The sequence below is a fragment of the Lycorma delicatula genome, chromosome 1 (assembly GCF_047948215.1).
Source record: "Lycorma delicatula isolate Av1 chromosome 1, ASM4794821v1, whole genome shotgun sequence".
NCBI lineage: Eukaryota > Metazoa > Arthropoda > Insecta > Hemiptera > Fulgoridae > Lycorma > Lycorma delicatula.
In genome coordinates, this window is record NC_134455.1 from 190198720 (window position 1) to 190224177 (window position 25458).

At 29.0% G+C, this 25458-nt stretch overlaps 1 protein-coding gene across 2 annotated transcripts in view; it reads left to right on the plus strand.

Moving 5' to 3' along the window:
- Positions 1-25458, plus strand: part of LOC142326403 (kelch-like protein 17) — a 284480-nt gene that overhangs the window by 157683 nt on the left and 101339 nt on the right. For both annotated transcript variants that reach the window (XM_075368884.1, XM_075368893.1), the window contains exon 5: positions 4968-5082. In XM_075368884.1, coding sequence (XP_075224999.1) covers positions 4968-5082 — 115 coding nt within the window. The remainder of the gene's footprint in view (positions 1-4967; positions 5083-25458) is intronic.

Sequence of the window (25458 nt, forward strand, 5' to 3'; positions counted from 1 at the left end):
ATGATATATTCAATATAATATTATAAATGTATATATATATATATGAGTTTCTCATATATGTATATGAGAAACTCTTGGAACAGTTTCAAGGTTTGAAGCGATCCATTTCATTCAAAACTGCAAATGGTAATTTTTTTTACAATTTAATACGCTTAGGATTAACAGTTATAATTTAGTAAGCATTTAGCTCCGCTGGTATTAATACAGTTATATAAATTAAAGTTTCACTTGCCAACAATTTTCAAAATATATTTCCAAGTACTTTAGGAGCCGTTACTCCATCATCAGGGATTTCTTATAAGATGTTAATTCAAAATTCAAATTATATTTAAATTAAAAATTGTTCCGTTCATAATAGTCGATCGTCAAGAAATAAAAATAATTTGTACGTCAATAAGCTGGACATAATTATAACCCTAATATATTAAAATACACTAATAATTATTATAAAACCTGTATATTGGAAAAAAATTCGTATATATTTGAATAATAATAAATTAATGAACGAACAAGTCAAATTCGATAATGATATCCTACATAAACAAATTATATTATAATTATTAATAGGCTGGTATTATTTCATCTATATTTCATAATAGTCTTTAACATCTTACGGACATGACCTTACAGCCTTATTGTTACAAATTATTTTTATTTCTTGACGACCGACTATTATGAACGGAACAATTTTTAATTTAAATATAATTATACATTTGAATTTTGAATTAACTTCTTATAAGAAATCCCTGATGATGGAGAAACGGCTCTGAAAGTACTTGGAAATATATTCTGAAAATTGTTGGTAAGTGGAATTTAAATTTATACAATTTTAAGTGCTGTAACATTGTTTTAATATCAATAGAAATGAAATGACTGCTGTAATTAATAATTGCAATCAATGGTGCAGTTCTGATTGCTTTTTGGAGTAATTAAAAATGTATAGACTTTTCTTTGTTTTACTTGGTTCAAAGTTAAGTGTGGAAAGAGTATTTTCTATTATCAGTGGAGAGATGAAAGAAATAATCTAAATATTGAATCGGTAAAAGAATTATTTAATTATATAAGACGGTTTAAAATACTGGTAATTGGTTGTTTTTACTAAATGATTAAGATAGACAAAAACTGATTGGTTTGTTTTATAAAAAGACATTCTCAAAACTGTTTTGATTGAGATTGTACGGCGGAATTTACAAGAGAGTAAAGATAAAAGAACAAGAAAGGATGTATTTTGAAAGTAACGTCGTCACGCAACCCGTATCAACAACGAACAGTGTGTTTACTTACGCCAGTTATCAGGCATTTTATCCGTAAAGAATTAACAACACACGTAAAAAAATTTACTCCTTGTAATTTTACGAAACTAGTGATACAAACTTTGCAAATAATTGGTTGCACTTAACTGTTATTAATTAAAAACTTCCATTATAGCGATATTTTCATCCCTTTTAATAGTTTATTAATATTCTCGTTTTAGGAAGAGCAGATGCGATTTTTAGGTCTCTACAAAGTTATTTTTTTAAGTGCTTAACTTTTCCCTCGATTATTTTCGTAATTACTGTTCATTTTTCTTATTAATTGGTTTGAAGAATTTCTCTGTTTCTTTCTGCTCTGTACTGTTTTATCGATGTCTTTTTTGCATTGTACGCTCGGATAATTTTTCGTAGTGCGCTCGGAAAGTTGCGGTGCACTGGAATTATGGAAGTGTAATGACGAACATTTCTTAATTATTACACGGAATATTTATTTCATTATTTTATAGAAACTGATATTACAGTAACTAGAATAGTTTATAAGAGGTGTTGAAAATTGATCTCTTCCAACATCAATAAGCATTCAACACGTTTCGTTTTGTCGTTTAGTTTAGTTGGTCTTCCACTTCGATCAAAATCTTAGTAAATCTTAATGCAAATATAACAAAATCTTGTAACTCGATGTTTTTTTAATATTTATTTTATCGATGACTACCTTTTTCTTACATTCTGTTATTTGCCTTGTTTTATTTGTATTTATATTAAAATTACGTTACTCTTCTATCGATAAAAATTTTCTTTTTGATTCAATTTTGATGTTTTTTTTAAACTGTTGTTTTCCCAAAAGCATTCATTTCCAAAATCCAATAAAAAATTCAATGATATCCAAGAGGTTCGGGCTCCTTTAATTAGTAAATTGCTTTACTAGGATTTCCTATCCTGTTTTCAATTTCAGCGAAAAGAACAACAGTTTTGTGGATCGTCCTTGAGTTTTTTCTCACGGAATTACTTCAAACATGAACATTATTGTAAACGTAAATTATGAGAGGCCTTCAACAGAGTCAGGCATGACAAGCCTTGGAAGTACCGAGGAGATTGGTATGCATTATCAGTATCTTCGTTTTGTAACAACAAAAAAATTTTTTAAAAATAATTCAGGTTTATGAGTAATTTTAATTTTGACCTCTTTCCAAGAACGGAACCGTTCCAATCTGAAGACGGTGTCATAAGTAATCAATACGTTTCTATGAACCCCTTCATAATTTTCACTACGATAAGATTAAGTGGCATTTTTTAATTGAGATGATTTTTAATAATCATCTGAAATACTAACATTTAAATTAGAAGTGATCTTTACAATACAATGGAAGCGGTATTCATCGTCTTCCATAAATCATGATTGACATAATTCAGTGAAAAAGATCAAATATTATGAAGGTCTTTCATGTAATCGAGTTTCTTAGTTTTTCACTCTCTTCTTACTTATTTATTTTTGTGCTACAATTTCGTCGATAATTAATCATAACGATATGAATGAGTTAGAGCACACCGTAATCTTTCTCATCTATTTAATAATGAACACTGTTTTTGATGTTTCGTGTATTGATAAACATGGTTGTTGCGTTCCTACTTATAACTTCTTTAGACTTAAAATGTGTTTCTTTTTAGTAATTAAGAGAGAAAAAAAATAACCTTAACATAATAATTAAACATATGTACAAAACGCACTAAAAAAGGAGTAATTTTTTTTTAAGTTTTAAAATTGCCACTAGTAACTGCAAATTTATTAATCTTATTTTTTAAGCTGAAAAATTTCGAAATGTACGTAGAAAAGAATTAAAAGGTATTATTTTATTTTACTTTCTAGTAGTTTTTTTAAATTAATTATATTTTAAAATATTATTTTTAACTAAAATATGGACAGAGCTTTCACAGAGCTCATATAAAATATAGACAGAGCTTTAAAATAAGAAAGGCCCTCCATGCCTTAGGTAAAAAGAAGGCGTTCATAAGAACGGGAAAAACCTTCCTTTAAATATTAAAAAAAAAACAGGGTGCATATAAATAGCTTGAACTGTTATCGAGCATGAGCTAAAGCTTTCTGGAATGCAGGAATATGATTTTTACCTCAAGTTTTTCAAATAATTTTCTTAAAGTTTAGCGTGAAAATACGTATACATAGTTTAGTGTGACTGCATGATTACACTACAAAAATCCGACAATACACATACGACGACAAAAATGAAAAATGTCTTCAAGTTTTCTATGAAGACTAGTTTGATTTTTCGATAAAAAAGTTATCCACTTAAGTTATTTTGAAAATAAATGTTATAACGGGATTACCAGAGAAAATTCCTCTACAAAATAAAAAAAAATCATCAAACAGGTATATAGAAGTATAAGCCTTGAATAAATACAAAAAATTAGTAATATGTGTGTTGTACCAGTGTACATACGGTTGAACGAGAATCTCCTCGCATTGTTTTTATAGTGAGAAATACTTTCAGTTTTATTGTCTATGTAAATAACTGTAATTATCTGTAATAAAACTGATTAAGGTCAGCTTCAGTTAAAATGGTTGAAACCGGTACATAGCCTTGTTAAAACAGGCCTAAAATTATTTATTCCAAATCCTTATAAATGTTAGTTTTTATCAGTGTTGTAACCATTAAAATATCAACTTATTTTCAAAAGAATGAAATAATAATTTCTTTGTTACCATCATCTTAAGTTATGTAATGCATAAATCCTTTACAAAATAAGGAATTACTAAATAATGTATAACTATAAAATAAAATAATGATAATATAATACACAATAAGGTACACTTTTTACTAAGTAAAATAGAATAAACAGTACTTAAAATAAATTATAATAAATTTTCAAGTAATATACTCCTCAAAATAATAATAAAGTGGATGATAATTAAGTAACTCAAAGGACAGGGGTTTACCATCGAAGAAGAAACTATCTTAAAAATTAGAGGATATAAAAAATATAAAATAATATTGCTGGCCGATTGAATAAAAATGTCGTGTATAGTATTAAAAGGCTCACGCGTGAAATTTAATACACAGAAACTAAAGGAATTCCGTAAAAAAACACAAAATAAAAATTATATAATGAATTTGTCAGTTTTGATCCATCAAAAAAAAATTAATATGCTTTTCATTAAAAAAATTAAACGAAAAATCATTTGCACTTCTACAAAATCTCATCAATATGATCGACTGAAAAAAAAAATATTGTTCAATCTGTTAAAGAAACCACACAAAATGTTTTAAATTCTCACGTTAGCAGATAATCTATTACATGAAAATGAATTAAGGAATGTAGAAAATCTTTGCAACGGTGCAGTCTTAGCTAGGAATTACCAGGGAGTTTATGATATACTTTTCTATTATAAAGAAACTAGAAGAAGTTACTACTATCTTAAACAAAATCATATTCTTCAACCGATTTTTTTCAGATACTTAACTTATAACTAGAGTTTTATTTTCGTTCTCTCCTATACAGCCTTTAATAAAGTATAAATTATACTTTATTTGGTGTGTTTTTATACTTTTTTATACTTTATTTGGTGGTTTTGGTGTGTTGGGAATACTAGGAAGTTAAGAATACTTATGAGGATGCGGTTTCATGGAACTGTTCTATTTTATTAAATGTGAAATATATTTTGAGAAAGTTTTTATGATTCTCTCTGTTTTTAATTTTCAGGTTCTATTACCAGCATCTAGTTTATTACAAATGAGTTCGGTACGTGAGGCCTGCTGTAAATTTTTAATGAGGCAACTTCATCCCTCTAACTGCCTTGGAATTCGCAGTTTTGCAGGTAATACAACAATAATATATATTTTTTTTTTCATTCGCAGTATTTAGCATTTAATGTGTTTTGTACGGTTTGTAAAAACATTACTGTAAATTATCATTTATTGTATCAATGTTATTTTATATATTTGTAGTTATGAAGAAACTTGTCCTGACTGATTGACTGATTCTCCAACGAACAGCAAAAACTATAGAAGATAAATGTTGAAAATTTTGCGTACATATTTTTCGTACGGTTAAGTATTCGCTTAGAAAGAATTTTTTTTAAATTCCGAGTTTAAATGGTTAAAATGAAGTAACAATGAAATATAATTTTTGTTATTTCTCTGTAACAAATGAAAATGTCAGCTTTGTTTTTTGGTTGTGTAATCTTCATGTAAATATCTAAAAAAAACAATTTCTAGATGTTTCAAAATTCGATATCGAAAGCGGTGAACAAAGGTAAAAAGAAATTTGAACAATGACTGCAAATTTTCACCATTTCCGAGTATGCTACGAGATATTCACTAGATTGAGGCTTTCAAATATTCATCACAAATATCTAAAAACCATTTTCGGTTTTTTTAAAATTTCGATTTTTTAAGGGGTGCGCAGTGTACGGAGCGGCGGCCCAACCAACACAGCCACAGTAATTGCATATGCAGTGCGACTACTTGCCCTATCTCCGGTTACTTGGCTAAAAGACATAAATAAAAGTAATTAAAAAATGAGAAACGAAGTACGGTCACCTCCTAATGGTGTTTGTTGAGTAACGCTAAGAACTGGGAAAAATATTTTTTTCCCCTACGTAGTAGGGGTAACTAGTTACAAATAATATTTTTAAGATGGAAACCGACTGCTTTGAAACCTGCATTTTTGGATTACTCAAAGTTTCGGGTCCTAACCAAACTGTTGCCCTAAAGAAATTAACATACATTGATATTCTTTTTTTTAAATTAAACAGGCTTTAATTTTTAATTATCATTATTATTCTCACAAGCATGAGTTTAACGAAACCCTTTTGGAGTTTCAGCGCGGTTTAAGGAGCAGAGCTCTCTGGCTTGACAGGAAGGGCGACCGCCAGCCACGACCGACTAAATATCCCCTAACCGCGACGGGAGATGCAATTAACCATATAGCGCAGCCTCAAAGCGATACTGTATTTTTTGGGACTGCAAATATTCTTCAGATATATATTTAAAACCCATTTTTGAGGTTACCTGAATTTTGACTTTTTAAGGGGTGCGACGTGTACCGCGGGGTGGCTCAACGTATACAGCCACTGCCTTTGTTACTTACTGTCTGTGCGATGCGACTGGATGCACCTGCCTCCGGTTTCTTGAGTGAAAAACATTAAGAAAAAAAATTCGCGACCGGAAATCTAAGTAACCAAACAGCGCGGGCAAAGCCGCGAATTGGTGGTGTACGTAGTAAATAAAAATGTGTAAAAAGATTGGTTTTATGTCTTGATTTTATACTTAATTTAACATTTTTTTTTTGTTATTTATTGCGGTCGCTAACAAATCGTTAATTAATTCTGTACTAGTAATTACTTTACTTTTTTTTTTAATTTTCTTATGTTGGGATTTCTGTTTGTTTGGTAGTTAACCACTTTTACGTTTCAAAAAGAAAATCATTTTATTAGATGCGTACATACAACTTATGTTTGTTTTTATTTTTTCCCTACGGGTGAATTTTGGGATTCAAAAAAAATTCTTTTTTTTAAGACTTCAATTTTTCTTCTGGTCATTTTGTCAATTAATTTTACAGTGGAATACTCAACAATTCTGAGGGTTACAGAACCAAAGGTAGAGTTTCAGGTTTTATTTTGATTTTTATGTTCTCTTTTTTTAATTTTTAAATATTAATTAACATAAAACTTAAGAGTTGGCCTTAACGAAAATGGAATTTTTCCGTAAATTAAAATAAATTCATTACTTTTGAATTACGCGTACTTTCTTGTTTAAAATAAATATAATTTATGTTGAGCGTTATTTCTGTTAATTTGACTTGATCATGTTGGATTGTAAAATTATACATATTATGTATATGTGTATGTGTATGTTATTTTTGTGCGCGCGCGTATATGTCAAGGAACAAGAAATCTGATTAACAAGATTAAAAGAAGTGTACGAGTTTGTAGGTAGGATGAAATGTATCTGTGAGCTTGCACAAATGTATATTGAATTAGGGTTTAACGTAGTAACAGCTTATATCAATCTGTTTAGCCTTTGTTAGGATTACTCTACTGAAGGGCTACAGTAATATAAACACATCTTGGCCCCCAAGGGTTGAATAACAATGATATCTATAAATATTCGAATGGCTGCCTTATCAATGCCAGTGGTTTGGCTATGGGCAACTTCTGAATCGAGTTAAAAAACAGATTTGAATATCTAATTATTTTTAGAATCTTTTTAACTTATGTGTTTGAAATACCATTGTATCTTATTAATACCGTTTAAAATAACTGTTTATTACTTTGCGATGAATTTTCAGCTTTTTTAAGTATAACTGGAAAAAATGAGATAACTTACTGATGCAATGGTGATGGAAATGTTTCCTTTTATCCATAAACGTTTTCTCTTGTACAGACTGAAACGAAATAATTATTCCTTTATTTTTTAATCAAAGCTTAATTCCATGAAGTAATTTAACATTAAATTACTTCATTAAACACTTAAAAGAATTACAGTGAACTCGTTAAAAAAAATTACTATTTCTACCGCTATTATTTGTGATAACTTATTTCTTTATATTTTCTTAACAATTTTCAGTCAATACATTTATTTACATTTATAATTTATAATGACTATCGTGTTAATTTCAATTAAATTTTATAAAAAATGTACCTAAATTATGTAAATAGAAAATACATAAATTTCGCATACTTGCGTTTTCTGAAAGAATTACAATAAATAAAAAGAAAAACTTATAGTCTCTAAATTATTGGCTTTTATAATCAGGATAAATTAGACTTCCAAGATCATATAAAGCTAGACAAGATAAAATTCATATAGGCAATGTCTGTTTGTCTGGTGGATTTTGTACAGGAACACTCTCATTATATAAATTTTGAGAATCTATTTCCGATGAATTATTGCCACTATCTCATTCGTATTCTACGCGACTCTATTCTTTAAATCTTATGTAGTTCTAGAACTTTCTTGAGGTTATGTTAAAACTTAGATGAATATAATAATAATCAATTTAATCTAATTATATTGAAGTTTCGTCTGTTTGTTGATCAAATACTCTCTTTTCGTACTTTTGGGTTTCATAATAAGTGTGAAAGAATTATAGTCGATTATTCTGATTTCTTTTGTTCGCAAACTATATAGGAACGACTGAACATATTTTTATTTCTTTTGTTATTTTTAATGCAAAATTATCGACGTGTTTCTTTGATAGAAACATTTTAGGCCGCGATGTAAACAAATTTTTATCGTTGTGTCCTTGAGGGCAGCCATTTTATACAAATAACATGACAAAACTATACTGGAAAAATCCCAGAATAATATTCAGCTTCGAGTAACTTTACACTACGTAATCTGATTTTGTTAGATTATAATTTTAAGCGAGAGAAAATTCTCAAAATAATCACAATCAATGCCGATCAGAGATAACATTAAATCAATTTGACCAAGTCGAAGAAACAGAATTATAGAATTCTATATATCTGTTTCTTGAACTTGGTCAAGTAGAACTGGATGGTCCGAACAACATCAATCGGGCATTGCAATAATTTACCCGATCTACGTGGATAAATATCGTGTTAAATACAACATGTGTATAATTAAAACAGGTTAGACTTGATTAATTTTAATTTCTTTAGTTTTTAAAAAAAAGTTAATCATTGTTGTCTAAAATATTATTTCTATTTATATTTTTTTTCGCAATATTTTTGTACTAAAATTTGTTAATTCTTTAAAAAAGTAAATAGTTAAGTTTTAAGTATAGTTACATATGTAGATGTACTGTCTACCCGCGGAAGATTTTGTTTCGGGTAAAAATTAAAAAAAAATAGTTCTTTGAAAACGCTGTCGGCCCAGAGGTTCTTTTTCGTTCTCAGCGAACAAGAAAAGTAAAATACCGTTTACTCTACGTTTCACCAGTTATTGCAGCCTTTTCGTATAATCAATTTTTGTTTCCAAAGTTTTAAGTTTGACTGATAGTCTGTGTTTATGCTTACTGAATAAACTATTTTTTTTGGGGTTTATTTAAAATTTTGTTCAGTAATTTGATTTTAGAGATTTATTGGTTTTTGGTCGAATATAAATTATACCGATGTAAATTTATATTTTTATTTATTTATTATCGCTTTATTGATTACTTACTAAAAATCAAAAATAAATGGCAAAATAAATGTTATTAGGTGAAGAACAGTCGGCAGTTGATCATGTTCTTTTGTGGAGTGGAGATATTTTAGTGAGTTGAATCACATTATTGAAAAAACAAACTAATAGAAATTCAAAATTTTCTAAGTGCTTATACCGCCAATGTTGTATACACATCTGCAGAATGCACGGATGGTATTGGGTACAGTGGATATGTTAAAAAAAAAAATTTGAATGTAAATACATAAAACCTGGCTGGTAGATCACTCCATGTTAATCGACCAACACATTTGATTTATTGACATAATTTTTTATCGGTTTATTTAAAAATTACTATGAGACTTTCTTGAGGAATCTTTACTAGAATCTTATAATTTTAAAATTTGCTGAAATTTTAAAAAATCGCTTTTCAACACGTCTTAGATTATGCTAATTGATGAAGCAGTATTTGGATAAGTGATTGGTATAAATAACTGTTATTTTTAAATACCACTTTAACCTTAAGTACCTAGTTAACAGAGCCGTAGAATTCAGTCTTACAGTTTTTATCCTTTTTCAGTTTTTGGTAGATTAGGACCACAGTATTTCTTTAACTGACTTGGAATAGATAAACGTGGAATGCTTAGATCTTATTCGATTATGAATCATTAACCGTTGCTGACAATCCGTGCATTTGCGATAGTTTTAATGATTTTAAAAGATTACTGTAAACTAAGGTTATAGCCAGATTTATATAGTACTGAAATATCTTAGTATATATATATATATATATATATGTATGTATGTATTTGTACGAAAATTTCAATCTAAAACTAATAATAAGTATTTAATTAATTTATGAAATATAATAACTAAACTATGATTTTTCTTTGATCATTCATTAATTTATGATTCGTTTTATTCATATGCATTTAATGTCATCACCTTTTTTTCAAATTGTAACTTTTTTAAATTCAGTAACTCTGTTTCACATTTCACGGTCAATTTACTATTACAATGAATATTCCGTATTATTAAATATCTATTGTTGGAGAAATTATGGGCAGTCTAATTTCTCCAGTAAATAAATCTTCGTGACATACTGCTTATCTAATTTTACCTGTTCACAAATTTTTCTACCGCACGGCCTAATTGGCGAATTTGTTATGATGAAGAAATACAAAATAGTTAAGTAAAATTATCATATTTTTATTAAGGTTACACTTTTATTTTATAAGAAATCTTCAAAGAACTTTTTTCAAGTACTGCAGGGTTCCGACTTCTTCCTCTTCTTACATGAGTTTGATGAACGGCGGAAGGGGATGAAAATTGTTTTTTCGTTATTTTCTCTAAATGTATGTTTTCTTCGAAAGAAATGTAGAATATTTTTTAAAGATTATAAAATTACATTTAACGTCGCTTTATCGTCTCGTACAATGAAAATTGGCCGAGTAAGAATTGTTTTGTGTTTATCACTTTCCCCTCCTTTTGAAAAAAACTAATTTTATTCCCGCTTTTTTTCTTTGTCCAGTAACAAAGCACTTTTTTTATATAAAAATAAAAACTTTATATAAAAATGAAAGTTGGTACAATTTCCTGCTAATTTCTTTTTATCGTTGGTTTATGATGAACATAAATGAATATTAATCAAAAACTTAGGTATTCGTAAAACCGAACACAACATACACATACACTGACAGATATATGTATTTATTTATTTTTATTCAAACACATACGAATGAAAATTTACACCACAAAATTTAAGTTAATAAATCTCCTACAAAATGCCCCCTAACTTGCTCAGATCAAACGTTTTTCAGGAACGTGATATACAAACCGGTGCGAAATTCTGGTGATTTTTAATAAACATCTGATTCGATGTTGAGTTTTTTATTATTTTTTTTTATAACTTATCCGTGGTACAATACTTCAAATAAATGATGGGAAGAGTAGGATCATTTTTTTATCCTCTCAACAAGTTTCTTAGGTACCATAAATCTTTAATTCAATGTTTTTTCATTTAATGAAAAACGTATTCGTACGTTTTAATTTAGGATAAAGTGATTAAATTTTCTGTAGTCTACACATTGTACATTTTTCCTTTAACAAAAATGAAATAATAATCATTTTATACATATTTATATGTCTAAAATTTCAACTTTTCATGCCATAAACTTTACTAAGCATTATAAGCTAGATATGATATTAGTAAGCGGTTCCACTAAAACTGTAATATCTACTCCTAAAATTGTATCTAATAAGGCGGGACAGTTAGCTAGTTTTTCTTTTATTTTTTTTATTTACTTAAAAAAATAATAAACCTGTTAAAATTGATGTTATCGTGCATTAATTTTAATTAACTTATTATCTGCAACGTGCAGAATGGTTCGGAAAAAGCTATGGAGGTTTACTTTTAAGAAAACCGTAAAAAAGAGAAATCGGACTAGTTAAGAGAAAATAAATATTTATAGTATATATAATTTGTTTAAATAAAAAGTAATGTATGTGAAATTTAAAGATTTGACAGTACAACCTTTCACCGCTTTACAACAAATAAAAGTTTAACAGTATCAATAAAATATGCACACAATTTTAAGTACAAAAAAATATGAGTGATTAAGACCGCACGGCCGGAGTGAAAACTTGTATGGGATCGCAATCGTTTGGAATTAATATATATTACAAGTAGCATACAATGTTTACATTCAATAGCCAATTTAACCTTTGACCCCTAGAACCAATTTGACGCACAATTTTTACGTGTGTTTTCCACGATTATCCCCTGTTTGTAGTTAAATTTTCATGCTGAAAGAGTGGATTTACTGCAAAATACGTAGTAAAACACGGGTTCGAGATGCACCCAAAATTACAACAAAGAACCAACAAAGAAATTGGCTATTGAACCTCCACGTCTCTTTTCAGGGGTTTATTCGAATACATTAAAGAACGGCAACTTTTAATGATGTATGTGTGTTCACATGTTGAAGCAGTTGATTTACTGAAAAATTCATAGTAAAACATATGCTTTAACTGCAAACAGCATGATTAATTTTAAATTTATGATGGCGATGTAGGTCATCATTACTTTCAGCGATATGTGTGTATATCATTGATTGTTATTTAATATATGCAATGATCATTATTTACGATTGTAACTTCAAAATTATTGTTGGTTTTTATAAACTAACAGCAGCTCAGTTAACTCTGCAAATTTATAATGATGTTCTGCATCAATCAGTCATCATTACTTTCAGCGAAAGCGGGTGTTGTGGATATTAGTTTTTTGTAGTTGTGATAACTAATTATTGACAGCTGACGTTATTTTATTTATGTTTTACATAAGAAACGAGAACTCTCATTTTTAACGCGATTTTGAAAGGCTTACCCGGAAAGGGTGCTTTGTGATGATCTACTGACTTCATTTATGTGATGGCCTGACTTCATTTATTAAACAACGAATAATCATAAGAACTGTATTATTTCTGTAAATGTGATATGTATTACATATAAATGAAATCGGGCCGGTAAGAGTTTTGTAATTGTGTTTCAAATTGAATTTTTTTTGCAGTCATACATTCACTTCATACCATATTTTTTCCTTTTTTAATAAAACTAGTATAATGACCTTTACGAATCAAAAATCCGTGATGTAATATTGCACTTATTACTTTGTAAGAAGTATAACTCGATTTTTATCGTTAAATTCTATTGGTAAAATCTTTCATATGTATATATATGCTAAGCATATATATGTATATGCTAAGCATATATATATGCTTAGCGTCTTGCGTTACATTACAGATTTTTATTACGAGTCAGCGATTTTTCCCCCATGTAATTCGTATGTACAAAAAATTCTGACACAACGGGCCTAAAGAAGTTTTTACTTCAAAAATCTGATATGGACACCACATGACTTCCTTGTACGCCTATTAAATTACATATGTACATTTTTTGCTGCACTTCATTTAAACTTATTTCATTTGATAGTGAGATACGATCCTTCAGTTAATAAAGTGGACAGTTACACAGTTGCTAAAATATTAGTTATTAATATCAAATATTTATACAATTATTAATTCAACAATTTTATCTGAAATATTAGGATAGAGTAGAAGTTCCTTTATTTTAATTATTATGATTTAACCATCAACAAAATGAAAACAAAAACGAATAATCAGATGTTTCACCAAATCTGATGTGGACGCCACATGACTTACTTGGACGCTTATTAAAATACATATACACACTTTTTTTTTTAAAAATGAAATGTATATAAAATTTAATTTCATTAATAACTTTTAATATTTTTTCATATTTCTTTTTATTGTTATTATTGAATAATTATTTATTGTAAAACTTTTTTTACAATCAGAGGTTAATAATTATTAATAAATCAATATATTTAAATTAAAAAAGAGGAGATGAAGTCTGATTCCCAACCGTCCCAAATATTCAGATTAATCAGATCCAAATATTTCTTTAATTAAAATTTCATTTGGGTCCAGTGAAAATAAATACCACTTATGATGGACTGTTGAAAAGGTCTCAATGAGGGCTTATTACTGCAGTTAAGAAAAAGTCCAAAATCCAGATTTTTTTGGACTTTGGACTTTTCTGGACACTTTTGGTTCAGTCGATTGCAATCAAAAAGGGATGTGCACAGCTAGATGTTACAACCGTCCTAAATCCAAAATTTCAACATCCTACGGCTAATCGTTTTTGCGTTATGCGAGATACATACGGACGTACAGATGTCACGCCGAAACTAGTCAAAACGGATTCAGGAATGGTCAAAATGGATATTTCCGTTGAAATCTGAAAACCGAAATTTTTCGCGATCACAATATTTCCTTTACTTCGTACAAGGAAGTAGAAAAGGATGGCTAAGTTTTACGAACTAATGAATGAAAAATAACCTTAAACGTGTATTATCTTCAAAAACATTTTTAGAAATGATTCTGTCATTCTTATCAAATAAATCTTATTCATAAAAAGACTATTTAACTCATTTTGAAATACACTTCTGGAATTTGTTTACTATTATACATTATAAACAAAAGAAGAAAAAAAGAATCATCAAAGCTTTTTAGGGATTCTAAAACACTTATATTTTGATGTATTGATTTGTATGCTAAGAATAAGAAAGTTAGCCAGAAGAGCAAAGTCCCATATAACCAGAAAAATATCCACAGATACAGAGCAGTCCGATAGTGTGATCGCCAGGTATAAACAGCATATCTTTCAGCACCAATTCTCGAAGCCAAAGCTGAAGCAATGCGCGTTAGCGGATGATTTTCAGGTCCCCACGACCCCCCCCCCCCCACCAACATTCTGAAGAGGATATTTCATTGTTGAAACTTGTTTTTGGCGTCAACGTAAATTAGTATATCAGACGAACTGATATAACGAGGCGTCATCTCTCCTCTCGATTGCACAAATGAAGAGTATGCGCTTGAGTTCTCCTGGATTAGGTCTTCGGTATCTATCTTAGATCTAATATTTAGTTGTTTCAGTTAAAAGTTATAGATAGAATTGCTTGCGCTTTAAAGTAGAACAAAATTACTGTTAGCAGAAATATATAAAATTTAGTTGTTCGGTATGTTACTATCAGACAAAATCAAATTCAACTTTTTACAAATATATTTTACAAACTTATTAAATTCTCTTTGTTTCTACAAATAAATACAACCATGCGAGCTGCCCACCCATACAAACACATCCATCTGTGCTCAAGCGTTCACTCACACGCTTACATAAATTCATGCATATTGACATAAGTATATACACATTTATATATATATATATATATATATATATATATTATATTATATTATATTATATAAAATACAAGGATGAGAAAATAAATAAATTGCATTATTTAAATATTTTACTACCTCAAAACGATCTATTTACGTAAATAATAATTTAAAAATGCCTAATAATGACTTTTAGAAGCGCACATATAGAAGAGGGATTGATAAGTATGTAAGTGTGATTGAAAGTTTTAGTAGCGTTTGCAAGGTAGAGAACGTAAATTACGTGAAACTGACACAATGCAGATGCATTTGTAAATGTGGCCACCTTTAAAAAAAATAGTACCAATGTAATACATTAAAATAGCATGCTATCCTGTAACAGTCATTATAAATAAAAACAATAAGTAATTACGCATCACATTGCTTTTCTGCTGAAAAAAAGATATACTACGAGTGAAATTTTATTGATTTAATAACCTCATTATGACTCGAAAGATAGACCGGTCATTGTCACTGACTTGTCTTTATATCTATATTAACCTCAATTTTTCACAAATCTGCTTTCTGAATCCCGAAAACATACAAACACTTTTTTTCATTTCGAACCAAATCACACAATGTTTGATTTTCTTTCTTTTTTACGTTCTTTTTATTGCTCGTATATAGATTTCTAATCTACCACAACATGTGCAAAAAGATAAAACAAATTATAAAAGTTTCAATAAAATATTATTTTTACTTTCTTATTACTAAGGTAATTTATGTAAGTCTTACAAGGTTAACAAATAAATTATATTATATCTGTCAATAACAGTTACACGATAAAATTTTCTAGGATAGACTTCTACGTTTTTATAATAATAATAATCTGTGAAAATAATAATACAGAAAAAGTTTTTCTAACATAGTTGTTTAGATTAAGAATAATCTCTTAATTAAATATTCAGCAGTGAAGCAAATTCTTACAATATTGTAATATTAGTAAATGTGGGGTATCAATTTAAATATGTTACGTGTAAAAAATTGTTATATGTAGGTACTTCTGTTTGTACATGGTTACGTTTTAATGATAAACAATCTGTGTGAATTGTTTGTTTTAGAAATTTAGATTTTATGTAATTTTACATAAAACCGGTTTTTGAACTGATATCGACTCGAGTCTTCTCTTCACATAGCTCTACAACTATGCTTTAAGAAGTGAAGAATAGTAATCAGTAAAAAATTTGGGTACGGATTTTTTTTTTCCATTTCTCGACGTTTCATGATTCAGGAACCCCAAAACAAGAAAAAAAAGGGGAAATAATATCCACACGTACATATTTATGTGTATTAGTGTGTTTGAAGCTTTTGACTGGATAAATCGATTTTGATGACATTTTGTACAGAAATTCGTGTTTATGGAACAATTTGTTTGTAAAATTTTGGTGGTAATTTTATCAAAAGTTTTCTAACATATCTTCACTTTACATTAGGCTCAGTACATGCGTGTAAAATGCGTTTAAAAATGATACATCATTTTAAAAAAAAATCATTATCTTTTAAAAAAATGAATTATCATTTAAAAAATCTTTTTTTTTTTTTTTAAATTTTGCCCCAAAATTATTTTTTCCCAAAAAATCGAAATCGTAAAAAATTCGAAAAAAGCTATTTATTTTTATTTATTGCATATTTGTAACCGAATTTTTTTTACCTCTTCCTAGGCATAGAGTAATGCAATTAACTCGAAAAAGCTTTGGGGGCAATATTATGAGTGGAGGAGCTGATCAAAGTAAAAAACCGTCGATTTTTTTAATTTTACAGAACCGTTTATTTTATTTATACTTTTAATATTATTAACGTTTCAGAAATAAACGTCTAGTAATATTACTATAAAATTTCATCATAATTTACCCCTCACCACCAAAAAATAAATCTTAGGTAACTTTTGATTGGTTGTAAATTTTTTAGTGGATTTTTTTTTAGTTTCTTTTAATATAGTAAAAGTAGAAAAAGCAAACACATTTTTGGAAGGTGATTATTTCTCAACATAGAGGTGGGTAGTAGATAAATACCAATATTTTAATTTTTTAATTTTGGTTTTAGTTTATTAAAACATATAATCATAATTTTACAATAAAACGTCATCATAAATTATCCCCCATCCCAAAAAGGAAAATCTTAGGAAACGTTTTTCGCGTATAATTATTTTTCCACCATATAGGAATAAATAACCAGTGCCAATAAGGTATTACGATCATTGTTTTCATTTTTTTTTTTACAAACAGAAAAAATTAATCTTTTTAAAACATCTGTGTTAGTTGTTACAAAGTATTACAAATATGTGAAATAAGTTTATCTTCCTAGGTTGTGTCATTTATCTGAATCATTGCTACAAAAGAAACATTTTTAGACTCTTGGATATTAACTATTTTGATTTTATGACTATCATATTGTACAGAGGAATTTCTTAAATATATTGTTTTTTTTCGCTTTGAACTGAATGATAATAATTCCACGCTATGTTATAAATAAATATTTCAGTACTAAATGTTATGTTTTAGAACAAGGAATCTTATTAAACTTTAACAATTAGAAAGCTAATTCAAAATGACAACAATTACAAGAGTAATTTATATGTAATTCAGCTTAATAGCTTATTGTATCTGTATTCTGTAATAAGATAATATGCAAACTCCCAAAACAATAAAAGTGGTAAGGTTTCGGCGAGAGTTTGCCGTCAATTGTAAACATCGAAAATCAAAATTCAACAACTTATTTATTTATTTATAGTTCTTCAAAAAGACATTATCCGAATCAAAAAAGTACAGATATGTATGAAAGGCGAGAGAATAATTGTTATATATATTTCCTACTTCATTTTCTCAAACACAACAATATACACCGTTAAATATTTTATTCCTATACATTGAATATTAAATATTCATAAATATTAAATATTTTATTCCTCTACTAATATTGTAACTAAATGATAGAATTTTTTAATACGAAACAAATATGAAATTAGTGAGAAATAATTGGAAATAAACAATTTTTTTATATACTTGTATATATACTTAATAACACAAATCATATAATAAAAAATTCGTCAAATTTTCACAAATATGTTGATTGAAAGTGCAAAAACCTGCCGGCCCGATTCCATACTTAAACAACTTCATAAATGCTAATAATTCATGATCTAAGTTCTACTTTTTTACTTGCTTTTGAAAGACGATAATTCCTAATGCAAATCATATGAGTGATCATTCTCTAGTTCAAATTCCTAATTAATCATTTATAAGAACTTCTATGATATAAAATAATTTGATGCAATTCGGGAGTATCATGCAAAATAATATGCATGATAATTTTTTATAATTTTCGAATTTTTCTTGAAAAAATTTTTTCGAAGAACTGTAAATAAAAAAATAAATTGTTGAATTTTGATTTTCGATGTTTACAATCGACGGCAAACTCTCGCCGAAACCTTAAGGTTTCGGCACTTCTATTGTTTTGGGAGTTTGGATATTATCTTATTATATAATATAGATACAATAAGCTATTAATTAAGCTGAATTACATACAAATTACTCTTGCTGTAATTGTTGTGATTTTGAATTAGTTTTCTAATTGTGCTCTAATAGTCTAATAAGTATATAATAACGATTTACGAACAAAAGCAATCAACGAAACATAACTGAACAACGAAAAACAACTAATAACTAAACTACAACGAAAATAATAATAAAAACCCACAGTAACGAAACGCGGAGCATAGTAGAACTCAACCGCACTCGATAAGACTTCATAGCCTCTCCCATGCGATTGGTTGATTGGACGATACATCAAGTCTAGTCAATAACTATTCATCTGTTAATAATAAGATTCTTCTTATTTTTATGAAAAAACAACTTCAAAATTCTCATCAAATAAAGCAATCGATCTTCATGTATGAAAACTTTTTTTTTTGCAAAATTATGTCTTTTCACTTAACTAATATATATTTCGAATATGAGCTAAATCGGACCATAAATACAACTTTTCGTAATATCACGATCCCAGTGCCACCAAATAGTTCTAACTGTAGAATAAAAATTTTACCAATTTATTTCTGTTTTATTTATTCCTTTTTTAATTAAATTAGTATAATCGCTTTTAAATTTTATTATTTCGAGAATACGCTGCCTAGTACTATCAAGTACTGCTATCTAGCGACGTGATTCGTAAACGGGTTAGGAAAAACTCAGGTTTAGAACAAAAATTTCACATTTTCAAATAAAAATCGTGGAATTACAAAGATTATCGCATATTTATCGAGAAAAAAATATATTCATTAAGAACATCTATTTCTGCGATATGTAGATTTCATCAAAATTATTTTTTTTTTATATTTTAAACAATTCTAAAATTTTGAAATGTTGATTTGCGACTTGGTCAGAGTAATAAGTCTTCTGTGTTTCCGCCGTCGGACAAACTCTCGCTGGCCTCATTCTACCGAACGACTTGATATACAGTTACGATCATGGTAAAATGGTAAGTATATTACGCTGATAAGCAATGATTTTGTCAAATGAGGATAAATAACTGATTCTTATAGTATTTTTCATGCTTAATTTAAATATGTAATCATAATTCTTCTATCAGGCCTAGTTTTTTATAACTACCATTCTTAATTTTAGGAAGTTTCATGCATGAACTTTCAAGTAGATTTGTTTATTTATTACAGTCCCTTATTTTTTGTCACATTAATTTGTTAGACCTTAGTCATCATGTTTATTATTTAGATACTAATTAAAATGAACAAGAATGTGACTCATTCTTCCTATTTTCATCTTACTATAAAAATATCATCCACTCATTAGTAGTTATTTCTGTCATCATAAAACTTATAAATATCGTGCAGACTAGAGAAGTATTTCTAATTTTTATTAAAGTACCAGTTCTTGTGTATGTAATATTCAGTTTTGTAGCTGGCTCTCTATTTGCGGGTATATGTTGTTCAGTAAAGTATATGTATGTTCATTAAATTAATTTGTTTATTAATTTTCTTTTTAAACAATATTAGTTATTGTAATATACTAACAATGCCTCGCAGTTGCATTAATCATACAAACAATTTCTTCTACATCTCTGGCAAGGTAACGTTGAAGTCTCAGAAAAGAAATATAACTCCACTGATAAAAATATCATATGAACTGTATTTTGGATGTAAATTAGGTGATCAGGACAAATCTTGGGCTCCTCATATTTGCTGAGCTTCTTGTGTTACATTATTGACTGGTTGACTAAATGGATCTCGTCACATGCCATTTGCAATTCCAATGGTTTGGAGAAAACCAAAGGATCACACCACAAACTGTTATTTTTGTGTAATAAAGATATCTGGAATAACAGCTAAAACTACACGTACTGTTAAACAACCTGATATTCTCTCTGCCATGCCGCCGATGCTACATAGCCAAGAGCTTCCAATTCCAGTACCACCAGAAACATGGAACTTAGATGAAGATGAAAATGTCGAATCATGTGCTGACTTTTTAGGTGATGAAGAAAGAAATCCAAACTTTTTAGAAAGTAGATATACTGAACCCCGTTTAATTTATCAGTCAGAATTAAATCATCTGGTTTGTGATCTAAATTTATCAAAGAATCAAGCAGAAATATTGACATCAAGACTGAAAGGAATGGTATCTTTTAAAACTAAACACTAAAATAATTGCTTTCCATGATGACAGTCAGAATTTGAATATTTCTTCTCTCAGTATGAAAACGTAGTACACTGTAATGATGTGGACTCTTTACCGGAAGCTTTGAGACGTATGCACCATCCTAACGAATGGCGACTTTTTATTGATTCATCAAAGCTTAGTTTGAAAGCTGTTCTACTTCACATACGAAATAAATAAACATCAGTACAATTAGCACCCACTGTTCACATGAGTGAGTCTTATGAAAATATGAAACTTGTATCAGAGTAGGATTCAGTGTGAGAAATATTTATGGCATATTTGTGGAGATCTGAAAGTAATAGCACTTTTACTTGGACTGCAACTTGGATACACTAAGTTCTGTTGCTTTTTATATGAATGGGACAGCAGGGATAGGAAAAACTATTACATAAAAGAGCAGTTGCCAAAGAAAGAGGTACTGACTATAGGAGAGAAGATTGTTGTTAGGCATTTTTTTTTTCTGCATGTTTTATATTATAAGTATCCTACGGTTAATTTATTCCTGTACCTACGGTGTTCTTGAAATTACTATTAACTTTTCATTTTCCAGTCATTACGAGAGAGTAGAGAAGAACAATTGAATTTCAGTAAATTTTAATTTTATTATACATTTGCATTAAGCTAAAATATGTCTAATATATTTATATTCAGAGTGTATCACAAAGTTCCCCGGAACTTTCATAACTTATTCTACTCGTAAAATTAATGAAAAGTTCATATAAACATACTATTTCCTGAATGCTGATTTGCGGGTTACGGCTAGTGAATGATATCTCGCTCGTATTTCAGCTACCCCGGTGAAATGAGGTCGTATTGAAATTTGTTGGGCATTAATTAAGGAGCGAAATTAGTGATTTCTTATGGTTTTTAACCTGAAGAATCGAATAAAATAATCTTAGAATTGTATCTGTAGTCGTTTTTGAGAAATATGGGGTGAAAACTAATAAATTGGGTTGAAAAACTGATTTTTATGTCTGACGTACAATAACTTTGTTAAATTGGTAATAAACACATAAAATCTATTAACAAAACTTGTAGATAATTTAATTCTGAGAAAAACGGTATAAGAAAAGTTGAAGAAAACAAAGAAAGGTTAGAAAATTTCGTTGTTTATTTGGAAATAGTACACTAGACCAAAGTATATTTACATACTGGTTTATAATAAATGTTCAAAAATGAGCCCGCCATTTTCATCACATCTTGGCACCCTTATGTACTGCTTTTATTGGTATTTTAATTCTTCAGAACTGTCTTTAAGTTGCTCAGCCGCATTCATAATGCGGACAATTGATTTACGAGAATGTAGTTTAGTTTGTATACAATATTTTTCATCCATTCCCATACGCAAAAATCTAAATATAGTAGATCAGGTCAGGCGATCTTAGTGGCCGAAAATTTCAAAATGTGGACCTGCACGACCGATCCGTTTCTCAGGAAAATGATGATTTAAGTGAGTGGAAACTGCACAAGAGAAGTGGGAAGGCGCGCCATCATGCTGGAAGTATACTTCGCGGTTCAGCGCTAGAGGAGCATCTTCAAGCATATGCGGCAATTCTTCTTGAAGAAAGTGCAAGTGGTCCTCAGCATTTAAGCGGCTAGGTAATATGAACAGTCCAGACTGCTGATTATGAAGAAGGTCGCACCATACATTGACGCTTAATCCTTGTTGAAAATTGCCTTCCACCGTTTCATGAGGATTTACTTCTACCCATTTATGTTCATTGCGTTAGTGTTGACGCCATTTCGAATAAAATTTGCCTCGTCGATAAACAAAAGATACTAATAGAGTTGTCTATTTGTATTCTACCATTTGCGGAACTGCAAGCGAAGCGGCCGTCTCCTGGGTGTAGATGTTGACCTGGCTGTTTATGATAGGATGAAACTTGTTTTGTTTAAGTATCCTCCAAATCATCGAATGCGAAACTCCGATCCGTTTAGAAAGACGTCGGGCACTGAAACCTGGACTGCGCTAAAGTGCATCGATAATAATTTCATCGATAATAGCGTTTTGCTGGACAGATCGTTTGTAGCCGGTACGGTTTGTTGTTGGTAGTGAACCTGTTTCCCGAAGATTGCTAAAAGTCGCGCTAATTCTTTTGGGACCTGGAATCCTTTCTTTCTTTTTCCTGTTTAGCCTCTTGTAACTACCGTTTAGATAATACTTCAGAGGATGAATGAGTTTGATATGTATGAGTGTGAATGAAGTGTAGTCTTGTACATTCTCAGTTCGACCATACCTGAGATGTGTGGTTAATTGAAACCCAACCACCAAAGAACACCGGTATTCACGATCTAGTATTCAAGTCCGTGTAAAAATAGCTGACTTTACTAGGACTTGAACGCTGGAACTCTCGACTTCCAAATCAGCTGATTTGGGAAGACGCGTTCACCACTAGATCAACCCGGTGGGTTGGGATCTGGAATCCTGCGATACGGAAAACTTATTTCATATTCTTCTGCAGTAGTTGTGTCATTACCATTACACACATCCAAAATGAATACCATATTAGCGTATTCCTTTACGGAGTTCCTTCAATTACAAACGTATCACGTTCAAACTACAATTCACAAAAACCTTCGCTAACAACAGCACAGTTCACAGTAACCGATATTCATAATATACCTCACAGGATGATTTATACACAATTATAGTATTGCGCAATGTTGATCAGCTGTTGTTATTTCAGTGCCAAATTTGAAATAATAACTTTTCAAATAATTTATTGTATTTATGTCGTTAATAAATAAAAAATTATCTGTATAATTTTTATTTCACAATATTGTTGTGTAATTTCCTGGTTTTTTTTTTTGGTTTTTTTAAATATTTAACAGCAATTCCTATCAAAAAATTTTTTTTACAAATGTTTCTCTTCACTAAAAAATACCTTTGTTTTTGTTTACATAAACAAATACTTTTCTGACAAATTTAGTAATGTACTGTTTCGAAATAAAATTCTATTTTTTTTTTTTTGTATATTCAACTTAATTTACACCATTTTGTTCAAAATTAAATTTTCTACAAGTTTTGTTAAAAGGTTTTATGCATTTATTACCTGTTTAACACAGTTATTGTACTTATAAAAAACAGGGTTTTTACCCCAATTTATTGGTTTTCACCCCATATATCTCAAAAACTACTTCATATATGGTTCTGGAACCTATTTTATTCAATTTTTTAGGCCAAAAACCGTAAGAAATCAGTAATTCTGTTCTTTAATTAACGACCTAGAAATTTCAGTAAGACCTCATTTCACCGGAGTAGCTGAAACCGAGCGAAATCTTTCACTAGCTGTAACTCACAAGCGAAATATTTTAGAATATATGTTTATATGAACCTTTTCCATTATTATTTTTGCAAGTAGAATAGGTTATAAACGTCCCGGGAAAACCTCGTGATTACATTATATACACTTTGTGATTACATTCGTGATTACACCGGTATATACGAGTATATATATATATACACTTTTTTTTTCCACATACACACTAATTAATAAAGATTATTTTTTCTGCTTACAGCCAGTCTGTAATCTAGTTTTGTGGTACTATTAAATCTTTTAGAAAACCTAGATAACCCAGGAGAGATTCAAAAAGAAATGAGTTTAATGAAGCGGTCTGTTTCTAGAAAGTAAATAAAGGAATATTTGTATTTTTAAAATATAAAAACTAAGTAGTTTAAAAGTTTTTTGAAAGATTTGTAAGATTCTACTTTTTAACTAAATAGTTAGTGAATATATTATTTTACTCATATTTTTTATCTTCAGCTTATAAACCAATATTTTTATACTCTTTATACGTCAGAATTCTATCAATTATTTCTTATATTATTTGAAATTTGTTATTTTTTATATTTTAAGCAAGTTTTTTTAAAAGCAAGACTTTTCATAAGCAAGTTATTGGTACAAGCAGTTATTTTGATGCTACTAAAATCAATTAATATATATTTATTGGCAATGAGTGAATAGTTTATGTAAAATTAAACGATGCTATTGTCACGCAGATATTGTTGTTTTAGGAATTATAGGGTTGACTGTACTTTGCGTTAGGGTTGTGCGAGTAATTGAGGGTTGTAAAAGTGTACTCTTTTCCATGTTCACGTTGTTATTCGTGTAATTTCTTTCTTTTTTTGTATGAAAATATTGCTGGAATATTTGCTTTCATACAGAACAGAACCATGATAAAATTACTTGAAATATTTTTCTAGTTATTTAAAAGATAAAAACTTTTAATTAGATATTTAAAAAAAATACTTTTGGAAATAATTTTTAATTTCGAAATTTCCTTAGTAATATTTTAAAAATCACTTAATTGTTGTTGTACTCTGATACCAAATTTTATAAGGCACCAAATTACTTTGGAAAATATTTCGGTCCCTCGATACGCTTATTCTTGTGAAGAATTATTTTATAATTAGTAATATTCTTTTACATTCTTACGATATCATCCGTGTTCATGTAGATGTACTCTGATTATCACATTATATTAATAAATTTTCTACGAGTGAAAAGTAATGAGTATCTGATTACCCAATCACGCATTAAGGTAAGTAATTATTTAACATTTGAATTAAATTATAGTTAAGGTACTTAAAATGTATTATTATTTAACAAAATAAAGG